This window comes from Macrobrachium rosenbergii, chromosome 30 (genome assembly GCF_040412425.1).
Source record: "Macrobrachium rosenbergii isolate ZJJX-2024 chromosome 30, ASM4041242v1, whole genome shotgun sequence".
Taxonomy (NCBI): domain Eukaryota; kingdom Metazoa; phylum Arthropoda; class Malacostraca; order Decapoda; family Palaemonidae; genus Macrobrachium; species Macrobrachium rosenbergii.
Window position 1 is genome coordinate 22,261,737 of NC_089770.1, and position 13,011 is coordinate 22,274,747.

General features: G+C 43.3%; 1 protein-coding gene across 1 annotated transcript; it reads right to left on the reverse strand.

The window, feature by feature from the left end:
- Positions 1 to 9,447: 9,447 nt before the first annotated feature.
- Positions 9,448 to 12,704, reverse strand: LOC136854837 (uncharacterized). Its single transcript, XM_067131372.1, has 3 exons — positions 12,629 to 12,704; positions 10,166 to 12,298; positions 9,448 to 9,680 (listed from the first exon to the last, which is right to left on the reverse strand). Exons 1-3 carry the CDS (start codon positions 12,702 to 12,704, stop codon positions 9,448 to 9,450), a joined length of 2,442 nt encoding a protein of 813 aa, XP_066987473.1.
- Between the last annotated feature and the right edge of the window lie 307 nt (positions 12,705 to 13,011).

The following is a 13,011-nucleotide window of genomic DNA, read 5'->3' on the forward strand; positions in this document are numbered from 1 at the left end:
ACACACACACATATATATATATATATATATATATATATATATATATATATATATATATATATATATATATATATATATATATATATATATATATAATCACTAAGTCCACGTCGGAAGGTGAGTGAAAACTTTCGTAGTTTATTCTACATTTTCAAGTTCACGCTGAATACAAAAGAAGTTGACAGAGGTTTTATATACAAAAACAGAAGGTGGGGGCGGGGTTACAGTTTGTTAATCTGGGCAGCATGTTCTTTAAACAAAAAAGACAGGGACAAAGGATCAAGAGATAATCCAGGGTGGAGATTAACATTCCTGGTGGAAGTAGCTTCGATGAAGACAGTCTCTAGCAGATTTCTTTTTCGATGGTCGTTGACCTTGTAGATGATCGTTGATTTATCCCAGTTCATCCCATGGCCTACCTTAAGCCAATGATCCACAATGCCATTATTTGATAAGCCTCTTGAAATGGCATATATGTGTTGGGAGCTTCTAACTTTTAGTCCTTTTGATGTTTGACCAATATAAATTTTATTACATTCTTTACAAGGAGTACTGTATACAATATTTGAATTGGGTGGGCTATTCTTAATTAGTTTATTTCTCATAATATTATTATATTTAAATACTAAGTTAATATCAATAGTTTTTAAACTGGGCACTGCAGGAATTAAATTAGGCTGAAATACTAAACAGAGAACATTCTTAAGTTCGTTGTTAACACTGGTTGGATTAAAATATGACTTTTTTGCTTTATTTCTACAAAGTTCTAAAAAATATGGAAGGTAACATACTGAATCTCCTGTTTTATCAATAAGTAATTGTTCCAAGTCCCGGTTTTCACCCACCGTCCGACGTGGACTAGTGATATTCTCAAGCACGCGTTCCTTCGTGCTGTATTGTATGAATATATATATATATATATATATATATATATATATATATATATATATATATATATATATATATATACATACATATATATATATATATATATATATATATATATATATATATATATATATATATATTGTATGTGTGTGTGTGTGTGGTTCGGTTCGGGGAGGGCCTCCGGATAACCACACTCCGTTTAAAGGCCACAGCCTAGCAACCTCATCAGAAAAAAAAAAAAAAGACAGAGAGCCAGAATTTTAAATAACTGATAAACAGACCAGGATGTAATTACCCCTATCAGAACGTTGCTTAAAAAATGTGGTTATGGTCAGATAAACGTTACGGTAATGATATATGAAACCCAAGCTAAAATAAATCCTCTATTTTGAGTCTGATAATTCCATCTCCATGCTAAAGGGGAAAAGCTTAAAGTGATATACATGTATATGTGTGTATATATATATATATTATACATACATACATATATATATGTATATGTGTGTCTGTATAAGTATACAATACATTTTAACAATGATCTTTTTCCCCTGTAGAGTCTATTCTTTTTCCTGCCTCCCCTTTTCTTTCTTTTTCTATTTTTTCTTGGCCCTGTGCCAGATAAGGGTATTTGGTTGCCAGTCCCAGCGGCTTTTGCTTTTGAAAGAAAATTTCAGATCACTTTTAACTAATGCCAGGCGACTGCGCCACAAAGTCTGATAATCAGTATTGCCGAAAGTTCCGTCATCAGAATTCCTGAAAGCCGAGTAATCTGTTGCGTCATTTGTTCACATTGATAGGAAGAGTCTTTTTTTATTCTTGTCCTCACAAACTTTGTAAGTAAGAGAGAGAGAGAGAGAGAGAGAGAGAGAGAGAGAGAGAGAGAGAGAGAGAGAGAGAGAGCGGAGGAGGAGGGGGGAATTGGGAAGGTTTATTTACTTGGTTTGTTTTAAGATTGACAGACGTAGATGTGGGTTCTAGGTTCACGGAGGGTGAACGATGCTCTCTCTCTCTCTCTCTCTCAACCCTTTCACTCAAGTAGGAAACCGAGAAATGAAAGAAATGGGCGGCGTTTTTTCTAGGTGTGAAAACCACCTAAATTGCAGGTGGCATTGGATTTACAGACTCATGCCCCTTACCCTTTTTAAAGAATAATTATAAATATTATTCTCTAGGGGCACTAGCGTTCAGTATAATAGCGGTTTCTGCGGCGTTAATTTGTATAGAATCTTCTCTATAGTACGTCTTACAACCTTCTTTTCATCAGTGTGTAGCTGGTATATTGGGTAGAAACAACAGTTATTGATGTTATTATCATTAATCACCTATTATTGATATTATCAGTAACGGAATAGGAGAGTCAAACAAAAAACACTGATTCACTATTCATGCAGGTCAGAAATTGCGTTGTTGTCAATAATTTCGACAAATTCATCGCAGTTTATAATCCGAGATAAAGGTCATGACGCCATTCGAGCGGAGCAGAGCAATATCAGGAATTATTTTCCCATCACCGGTTCCAATAACAAGGGGATCAGCGTCCGTATGGTTTTGCAAGCCAGAACACTTCTGAAAAATGGGCCTTTATTTTCAACTGAATTTATGTCGTTTATTCGACTCGTTTCCAGTTCATGTGACGGTAAATTTTATTATCTCTCGTTATGCCCGCCAACGAGGCTGAACGGATGCTATCCATTTTCCCACGTCTGTTTCTTTACTAATTATGTTTGTCTGGCCAGACCTCAAAATGTTGTGAAAGGATATCTGTCAAATTCTGTGTTTATTTCAGGTTAGATTCAGATCCTGGTCCGGATCAAGGATGTGGAGGTAATAGCTCTCTGGAAGCCTTGGAGTTTTACAATTACGGGTAATTTTTCCGCCATCGATGGCAGCTGTATTTGATCGCACTTGATATCGTAATGGAAATAAAGTTGAATTCCACAGCTAGTAACAGAAGGCATTCTGGAGCGACTGAAGAAAGGAGAATGCCTGAGGTACACCCAAAACTTTGAAGGAAAAATAACTTTCCGGAAAGTCTAGCCACCTTCTGAATTTTGGATCTTTTTGATGACTTGACTGGGATTGTACAAACAAGAGTAAAGTAGAGGGCTCTGGTGCGAGCGTCAACAGGCCACAGTGAGACCGGTGAGTCAATAATGTCAGTAAGCGTCCTGTGTTTTTTGCTTTTCTCAGTCTAGGATATCTACGAGATTATTCTGTATCTACCGTTGAAGTTGAACAGTACAGTGGCAACGTATTTAGGCGCAGAGGGAACAGGTTCATAGAGTTCCGTGATTCTGATTACAGCTCTAAATGCACGGCTGACGGCATCAGTCATCGCCTTTGACCTTACGCAGACCCAATGTAGCTCACCTCAGACTATCATGACCTGGTGAAAGTTTCCATTTAATTGTTCTTGAGACGATTTTGTTAACCCCATTCCCATAGGGAACAAGTAATTGTTTCTTGAAGCAGGCAAATAAGTACATTTATGCATACCACGACGACATTATCAAATCTCAAAACAATTTACTACTCCACGAGATCAGGCTTCTGTGAAGAGGCTACTTCACAAACTCTCAGTAGGAATTCACGCACTTATGGCGACCTCAAGTCCGCTTAACGAGAAGGTTGAACGCAGCCATTACAAAATGATTTCTCATATATACTTTTTATTGATTTTGCATGACCGATAATATCTATTTAGAGTTCACATCATGTCATCGGCGGCTTCTTCAATTTAATTAAACACACACACATATATATATACATACATATATATATATATATATATATATATATATATATATATATATATATATATATATATATCACTAAACTACGTTTCTCTCTTTAGAGATTGTGGGGTATTAGCCTTCTGGTCTTCTTCTTCTTCTTCTTCTTCTTCTTCTTCTTCTTCTTCTTCTTCTTCTTATTTAAATTTCTTCAGTGACATTTGTCAAGGAAATTGCAGCTAAAAATATTTTATAGAATAACAATAAAGGTTAGAGCTGGCATGATCCTTAAAGCCAGGCGTCTCTTTCAGTTAGTTTAATTCCATCTGTATGAACTATACTATATATAATATATATATATATATATATATATATATATATATATATATATATATATATATATATATATATATATATATATATATATATATATATATATATATATTATATATATATTCATCCTGCAACAGTCTTTTGATCATTCAAGTTACAAAATCGGTTAATGAAGGTTTCAATTGCAAGTATGTATCTATCAATCTATCTGCCAGTTATTTTATTCGGTAAATCCGGATCAACTTCCAATACAGGGAATGGTCCAGCGACAGTTTTTCCACAAGGAATTCCAGGAAGGAAAAGGAAGGATCTTTCTCCCGAGGAGAGGAGGACTCCATTGCGCCTTGAGTCAGCGTCATTAAGCAGACCCCGAAGACTTCGCCGGCTCTATCACGGGAGCGTCCCGGCACTAAATGTCTGTAGAGCTCCCAGAAGCAATAGAGTTATAGACGCTCTGTGTTCCAAAAGCTCCGTCCGTCCCCCACCCTCCCCACCTCTTCCCGACGTACAGGGTCACTGTGGTGCTGCTTTACTGAAATGAATACGCATATGGCCGAGAGCAATATCTGGGCTGAGCAAATACATGTTGCGGAATGTCCCGATACCCCCACCGGTATCTTACTGTATATCTGTCTGTCTGCCAATATTGAGCAAATTCATTTCTCTCTCTCTCTCTCTCTCTCTCTCTCTCTCTCTCTCTCTCTCTCTCTCTCTCTCTCTCTCTCTCAATTATGTTGTTTGCAATATCCATAAGTAAAACAGAATTTTCAAATAAAAGATGAAAGGTATATACGTTCTTGATTATGTGTATTTTTGGAAAATATGGGTATTGTTGTCATGGCAACGCTCATGAAGAGAATGGTGGTACTGATCATACTTCAGTGGTAAATATTAACTATGACTCTATATTTCTCTTTGTCTTTTCACAAATAACAATAGCAACAGTCGATGTCTAATAGTCTGATTTTTATATCAATTTTTTAACATAGAAAATTCTATCTCCACTATTGATATTATGAGGATCATTTCCTTGTTGGTTCCATTTAGAAACAACTACAGAAGAGAAATGATAAACATATTAAATTAGAGATGAAAATTCTATAAGTAAACAAAATGAAATAAAATTTCCCTTTGAACAAGAAGACATATACGAATTTTCTTTCAGAGTAAACCTGGATACCGCGTCACCAACCTCTTTATAATTTACCAAGGATTGTGAGAAACTTTGAAATTTCAAAATCCATCACAATATGTGCGAGAAGTTAAACTTTGAACGAAGCCCTTTAATAGACAACCAACCACTCGTCAAAGTTTGACTCGGTGCGACATGAAGTAAAAGTAATGTTTTCCTTTACTTTCCAATATTGTTCTAAGCATTTATATGATATCTGGATTTGGTGATATTTTTATTCGTTCTTTGTATTCTTTTGGTGCAGAACGTTGCTCTCGGGTTTATTTCCTTCTGAAACCAAAGTGTCTGTGCTGCTTGATGTTGTTCACATCAGCCTTAGATGCAGTGAACATTCAAGACATATATCTGGAGTTCTGCTCTGCCGCTGCCGTTTGTACTATTTCTCCTTAGAACCTCTGTTTTGGACATGTCTCTAAACATGAGCACAGAGTTGAAAAAATCAAGTATTTTATAACTAATTATGCCTAGGAATCAGGCATAACTAGAAATACCAAAAATGGACGAAATTTTTTAATGATAATGAAAATTAAGTCTGTTTTTAAGTTAATTTGGTCGTTTTAAATTCACATAATGACAGCCAAAAATAAACTACGTAAAAAATGAAAAATTAAAAAGCTTATGAAACTTTCCCAAATACGAAGTCGAAGGCCCGGAGATTCAGAGTCGGGTCCCATCGCCTGGGAGGGACAACATTCGCCCATCGGAAGCGATAAGAGAAACCTCGAGGTGAGAAAAGAAAGAAAACGGATCCGTGAAAGAATCTGTCTCCTGAAAAGTGGCTTGAAAGTAAAATTCCCTCAAGATAAATGAGAGAAGAGGAATCTCAAAGTTGACAAAGGTTCGACGGAAGCGTGGCTTTCCGTACAGTCGCTAGTAAGGAAGACATTGTCTAGGCATGTACACACACACACACACACACACATATAATATATGTATATATATATATGTGTGTATATATATGTATACCCTCACAATCCCTTCCTACTTCTAAATTTATCCTTTCAAGTGGACTGTGCCAGGGGAACCTTATGTCCTTATCTAGTATGGGTCATTTGGAAAGTAGGAAATGATAAAAGAAGGAGAGTAATGGTTGACCCCGAAGATTATATGAAGCAGGATTAGTAGTATTCCAAAGCTTAGTAGCAGAAAGAAGGAAAGTCACTCAACAGTCCAATGTGAGGATCACCAAATAGACTCGCTGAATGAGTCCCTATTATCTATGAAGACTCAGCGCATAAATATGGCCTCAGCAATGTGAATTTAGGGCTACAAATGATTTATAACGATAACCGCAACACTAGGTATATACAGCGATGATGTATTTAGAGGCGGAATGAACTCCAGCAACAAATTTCAGCGCTAGAAATAACAATGTATTTAGTTCTGCGTATCAATCATCATATGTAGTAAAACACTAAAACGAATAACGAAATACATCACAACAGTGAATGCAGCACTATAATTCAAACATGAGAATGAGTTTAGCAGCCGGAATGAATTATACGAAGCAAAGTAAAAGATTTTTGTCTCTATACCTTAAAAAAAAAAATATATATATATATATATGTATACATATATATACATATATATATATATATATATATATATATATATATATATATATATATATATATATATATAGTATATACATTTTACGTTTTTCCGTGGTTTTAGTTTGAAATATACTCTGTGAGACAGGTAGCAACAATTTAAGTTAAGTTAGCCTTGTGATTCTGACTTCGTGGGTACGGGAAAACGTAAAAAAGAGGAAAACAAAGGAGAATTTCATATGAGCATAGGGCTCTGGTTACTGAGGAAATATTACGTAAAACACGTGGGCACATTTAAAGTAGTGTATTTACATAAATGACATTAGTACGGGAAAGAGGAACTCAGTAGGTTGAATGAAACTGGGAATTCCAGCCACAGTCCGAGAAGCTTCCACGAAATAGCATCCCTCTGAAATGAGAGATATGCACATTATACGCCAGTAATGAAAATAGACAAAAGAATAATGAATTCGAGGCTGCACTGAGGGTGCCAAAGGAGTAATAAAGAATTAATACTGCCGATGCAAGAGGCGCACGGACATTAGACAAGGGAGATTTCTGGCTTTCTCTTTAAGAAAATATTACGAGACAAAAGCGTGACTGAAATGGGGCTCTTCCAGTGCACTTTACCTTAGCAGATTTTCCGAGGGCGTGTAGAAGGCGGTGCGTGGATGACTTGCAATTTCCGAGGGCGAGTTTCTTCCACGTGGTGAGATGCAAGGGCTTCCGTAAAGGGGCAAGGCGATGGGGACTCCTCGAAACTCCAAGCAATGGCGTGTGGGCTCGAGGAATACGGTCGAAGGACACGAGGAGAAGTATACTTTGAAAGGGCCACGTGGTTAGGATGCAAGGGCATCGATGGGGCCAGGTGTTGAGGACGTCTTCACAAGCTCACTCCATATCTTCCAGCCCGTGTGTGTGTGCTGAGACCTTGGGCTTTTGCCTTTTATCCCCTCCTATGGGACAGGGGTGCGCCCAACACAGATGCTTTGACTCATTGCACCTGCTGCCCGCAGGGGAGGTTTTGGCCTGTAGGAGAAACGCCCAAGCCAGATTACTTTTGCCTCGAAGGAAAGATCTTTATCAAAAATGGGAGCGCCTTTAATCTTTTAAACCCTTGGTTTTAAGTCGATAGACAGATGGTCTATCGATCGGCCGGCTGGCAGTAAATGAAACACAACAACAACAAAGGAGGGGAGGGGAGGCAATTTGCTAGCGAATTCTTGCTAATCATAATACCTCCCCATACAAGATGATGTACATACCTCCTTCGGGTGTGTACATCGATATTCAAGAATGAGCGGCAAATGCTTTACGTTACTCTACATTCTGCCTTGCAATGAACTTTACTCCTAAGGGTTTTATGAAGCTTGGTTACTTTTAATAACACATTGGGACAATTTTCGTTAACAGAACGCAAAGTGGTTTAAACACTTGCAAAAGAATAATTACTTTAGATTTGGTTACCCACTGTAACTTTATAAAGTGACTCGAACAATTGTGAATTAATTAAGATTATAGGACCACGCATATGAGGCTATGGCCAACAAATGAAAAGAAATGGTTATTGTTCAAGAATTAAAATACACGGTTACTTAATTTTAGATAAAATGCATGCGGTTAGTACAATCTGCCTTGAAGAGGCTGTGTAAATAGAAAACAGCGTTTATTTTTGTAAATGACATCCCCTTTTACGCGATACTGTAATGACTATACATATTCGCATTGATAACTTATCTTCGTTTTAATGTGCTTTGCCCAGCTATCGTTCAACGCGAGGTGAGGGACGACCCACACACCGGGAATTTGACAGTCGTGTGCGGGCGAGAGTATTCGCGAGGTTTTAATTCGCTAACCTTAAACTACGCTAATTTTATGCGTCTACTGCCTACTCAATGTTATGACGGGGCGAGCAGACAAAAGATGTGGGGTAGGAAAAACAGTAATCTTGGAAGGGATGGAAGGGGGAGAAGGGATAATAATAACAAAAGGAAAATTACCAAGACGTTACGAAGGAAACTTGACCGCATATGAAAGGCGGGACACGTCCCTCAGAGCTTACAAAAGGGGCATTTAAATCACAAGGGCAAGAGTTTATGACTCGCGATTCATTAAAATAAAGATAACTAAATGACTAAAAGAAAGTAAATGATATTGGCAGAAGAGCTAAGGGAAAAAGAGTGAGGGTTTTATTGTGTTAGGCGGGAATTTATCGTCCTTTGCCTATAAATTACGGCCCGGACTATCACTTCAGTCCCAGGGCGAGGAAAGTGCACCCGAAGGGCGCGACTCCTTCAGGAGGGGCTGACACGCGCGCCCGGTGCCAAGGTATGGGCGCAAGGGCGTGCCACTTCTCACTCTGTTATTCTTAATGATTTATACATTGTGTGGGGAATGGTATCCCGTATTTTAATTGCCTCTTGTGGGGGTAATTTAAGGGAAGATTAAATAGAAGGTGATAAGAGATAGAGGTTCCTTGAATTATAAGAAGGCAGGGAGGCTTGCCACCACCATCTGGCCGGCGGGCCACGCCCCTGGAGTAGAAGTATTGGTTCCGAACCGCTTGAGGTTGTCTTGCCCGCAGATGGAATTTTGGGCGCTAGTACTACCCTGGGTGTTACTCTGAATGCGGTCTAGATAAGACATCGGCTATTTTGTTATCCGTGCCTTTGATGTGCTCGATTTTCCAGTTATAGTCCTGGAGATCGAGGCACCACCTCGATTAAGCGTTTGTTTTGGTTCCTAAAGGTAGTCAAGTACCGTAGGGGTTATGATCCGTATAGACCGTCAGCGGGAAGGTGTGGTCAGCGTGGTATGACTCGAAGTGCTTCATCGCCAGCACCATTCCTAGCAATTCCTTCTCGATCGTACTATACCGCGTTTCAGCTGGCTTCAGTTTCTTTGCGTAATATGCCACTGGATGCCTAACTCCCTCCTTCTCTTGGAACATAACTGCTCCGATACCGATGTCGCTGGCATCTACGGCTGAGCAAAAAGGCCGTTAGGTGATCGGGGTGTGTAGGACCGGCTTGGTCATGAGTATGGCTTTTAAATTATCGTACGCCCTTTTGCAGTCTTCCGAGCACCTGAAGGGCTGCTTTCCCCGAAAGAGGTTTGTGATGGGGGCAGCCGCATCCGCGAAGTTTGGGATAAACCTGCGGAAGTACTGAACCATCCCGAGGAAGCGTTGGGCGTCCCGTTTTGTTCTCGGGTAAGCCATATTCATGATGGCTTCTATATTCGCCTCCTTTGGTGCTAGCCGGCCATTTCCTACCTGATGGCCCAAGTAGGTAATCTCCCGACACCGAATTGGCACTTTTTCAGATTTATTACCAAATTTGCTTCTCCCAGGGCAAAGAAAATTTGGTCTAGGATTGCTAGGTGCTCTTCCCAGGTGCTGGCGTATGTAACGATGTCATCCAGGTATACCACGCAGTTTTTTATGCCCGCCAGTACCTTGTTCATCAAACGTTGGAAGCAGCTGGGAGCATTTTTCAACCCGAATGGCATCACCTTGCACTGGTAAATCCGCTGGGAGTTATGAACGCTGTCCGGTAGCGACTCCTCGGACAGCGGGACCTGCCAATAGCCCTTCTCCAGATCAATTTTGCTTAGGTAGGGGGCACTCCCTAGGCTATCTAAGCAAGCCTCGATCCGGGGAAGGGGGTAAGGTTCCGACTCCGTTGCTTCATTCAACTTTCGGTAATCGACACAAAGTCGGTCTCCACCGCCCTCCTTAGGTACTAGTACTACTGGTGAGGCCCAGGGGCTATGGCTTTGTTCTATAAGGCCGAGGTCGAGCTGGAGTTGGACCTGTTCCTCGATCCTACGGGCCTTATCCGGGTTAACCCTGTAGTACCCCTGGGCTATGGGTTTCACACCCTCCTTGATACTTATGGAGTGCTGTATTGCGCCCGTGCACCCAAGGGTGTCTCGGACGACCCGCGAATTTCTGCTTAATAACCGGCGGATATCCTCCCTGTGGGCGGCGTCGAGACCTGGGGTTATAACTTCCAGACTCTCGAGGATCTCCGAGTTAGCGGTGGGCTGATACGCTAGGGCGGCAGCGCCAACTACTGCCTCGGAGTTAGAGGCACCATCTTCAGGTGTCTCCTCGCCACGGGTCCGATACGGCTTCAGAAGATTTATATGGAGCCACTTGGCCCTTCTTTTCCCACAATCCACTAGGTAGTTCAGGTCCCCGCGCCTTCCCAAGACTTTGTGGGGGCCGGAGAAGTGGGTTTCGAGGGGCCTCGTGGCGCCCGTTCGGAGCACTAGGACCTGGTCTCCCGTCTCGAAAGAGCGGGAACGGGCGGCCTTGTCAAATTTCATCTTCACCCGTTCTTGGGTGGCGGCTTCTGTGGCCTGGGCTACCGCCCAAGCTGCTCGAAGGTTTTTCTGGATGGTCGGCAATTCTGCCGCCAATCCCATTTGCGTGGGGTCCGCCCAGGCGTCATATAATATATCAAGTGGGGCCCGTGTAGAATGAGCGTATAATAGCTCGAAGGGGCTATACCCGGTGGTTTCGGAGGGAGCGTGGCGGGCGGCAAAAAGGGCGTACGGAAGGTTATCCTCCCACGAGCCACCTCCCTCGTGCTCCAACTTCGTTAGTGTCGTGGAGAGTGACTGGTGGAATCGCTCGATGATTCCTTGACTCTCGGGGTGATAGGGCGTGGAGTGGAAATGCCTAATTCCGTGGCTGGCCATGCCGTCACGAAATTCCTTCGACATAAAGTGTCGCCCCTGATCGGTTTGTATCGTGGCAGGGAACCCAAATCTGCAGAAGAATTTTACCAGGGCCTTTACAGCATTTTTTGAACTTTCGCTCCTGACCGGAATTGCCTCCGGGTATCGCGTGAAGCGGTCGATGATGGTGAGGCAGTGGGCGTTCCCCGATTTACTTTTCATCCGCCCCTGCGGAGTGAAATAGTCAATGACGACGTCCCTGAAGGGGACGCCGGCGGAGGGGATATTCCTAATGGGGGCCCGGGGAACCACCTCGTTAGGGTTGCCTGCCACCTGGCAGGTAGGGCAGGAGGCAACGAATTGCTTCACGCTCTTCCGGATACCCGGCCAGTAGAACTTGCTCTCGACGGCGCGTGCGGTGCGAGCGACACCGAAGTGCCCGCTAATGCCGTCATGGGCCAAACTTAGCACATCCCTCTGCAGAGTCTGGGGAACTACCACGAGTTTATGGCGCACCTGGGAAGGCTCGCTCGGCCCCCGAGTTACCTTGCACAAGAGATCGTCTTCCAGCAGGAAGGCGTCCCTCATCAAGTCAGGGAGGGCATCCTCGCTGGTGGCGGCCTCACTGCGGAGGCGGCTGGTTGAGGCATCTGCCTTTTGCTCCTCGATTAGCGTCTCCCTCGCGAGGGAGGGCAGGGCAGCGGCGGCTCCAGTAATGAGTAGAGTTGCGGGGGCCGGATCAGTTTCCGCTTCCTGGGGGGCAGGGAGCGACTCCTGGAGCCACGGGATCGAGCCTAGAGACACTCCAGGGGGAAGCAGATCCTCCTGCTGCCTTCGGGGGGGCAGTGGGGCGACCGGGGGCTCGGAAGGCTTGAGGCAGAGGAGGGGGACGCAGGGATCCCTCCATTGGATGAGATCTTGTCCCAGAAGGAGGGCTTCCCGTGGTGAGCATCTCTGCTACCCCGAAAATGTGGTCCCTCTCTCGAGTCATCGTGGGTGGTGACCCTTAAGCGGACCGTCGGGAGGTCCTTCCTATCCCCATTCACCCAGAGGATGGTCATCCGTTCGTCTTCCCGAATGACGGCTCCAGGGGGGACTTCTCTCCTCACAATTAGGCTGACCTCCGACCCCGTGTCTATTATGTTGTCGAGGTTCCGGGGAGGACTGGACCCGTCCGGAGGCGCGACCCTCACGGACTCAAGCCCAATCCACCCGGCGGGCCGTTTAGGGCAGGTTACGGTGCCTACTGCCTTCGGCTGGTTGTGCCGAGGGCAAAGCTTGTAGGTGGAAGAGAAATGTCCCCTTTTCCCGCAATCGCGGCATGTCTCATGGCGGAAGTCCCGCCGGGGGGCGGCGCCCGCTGCCGGCGGCGATCGGGGCGCAGTAGCAGGAGGCGGCTGTGATACCTTCGGGAACGGGTGAGAGGGAGCCTTGGGCCGACTTCGGCACTGTTCAGTTGAGTGCCCCGTCCTTTTGCAATAGTGGCACGTCAGGGGCTTGCCCGAGTTTCCAGCCTTAGGGGAATTTGTTCCTCCGAGGAGGGGCGGGGGATTTATTTTCCGCCCCATGGATCCTTCTTGAGGGTGGTGAGTTTCCCACATGTCTGCTATTCGGCAACACTCGGTGAGTG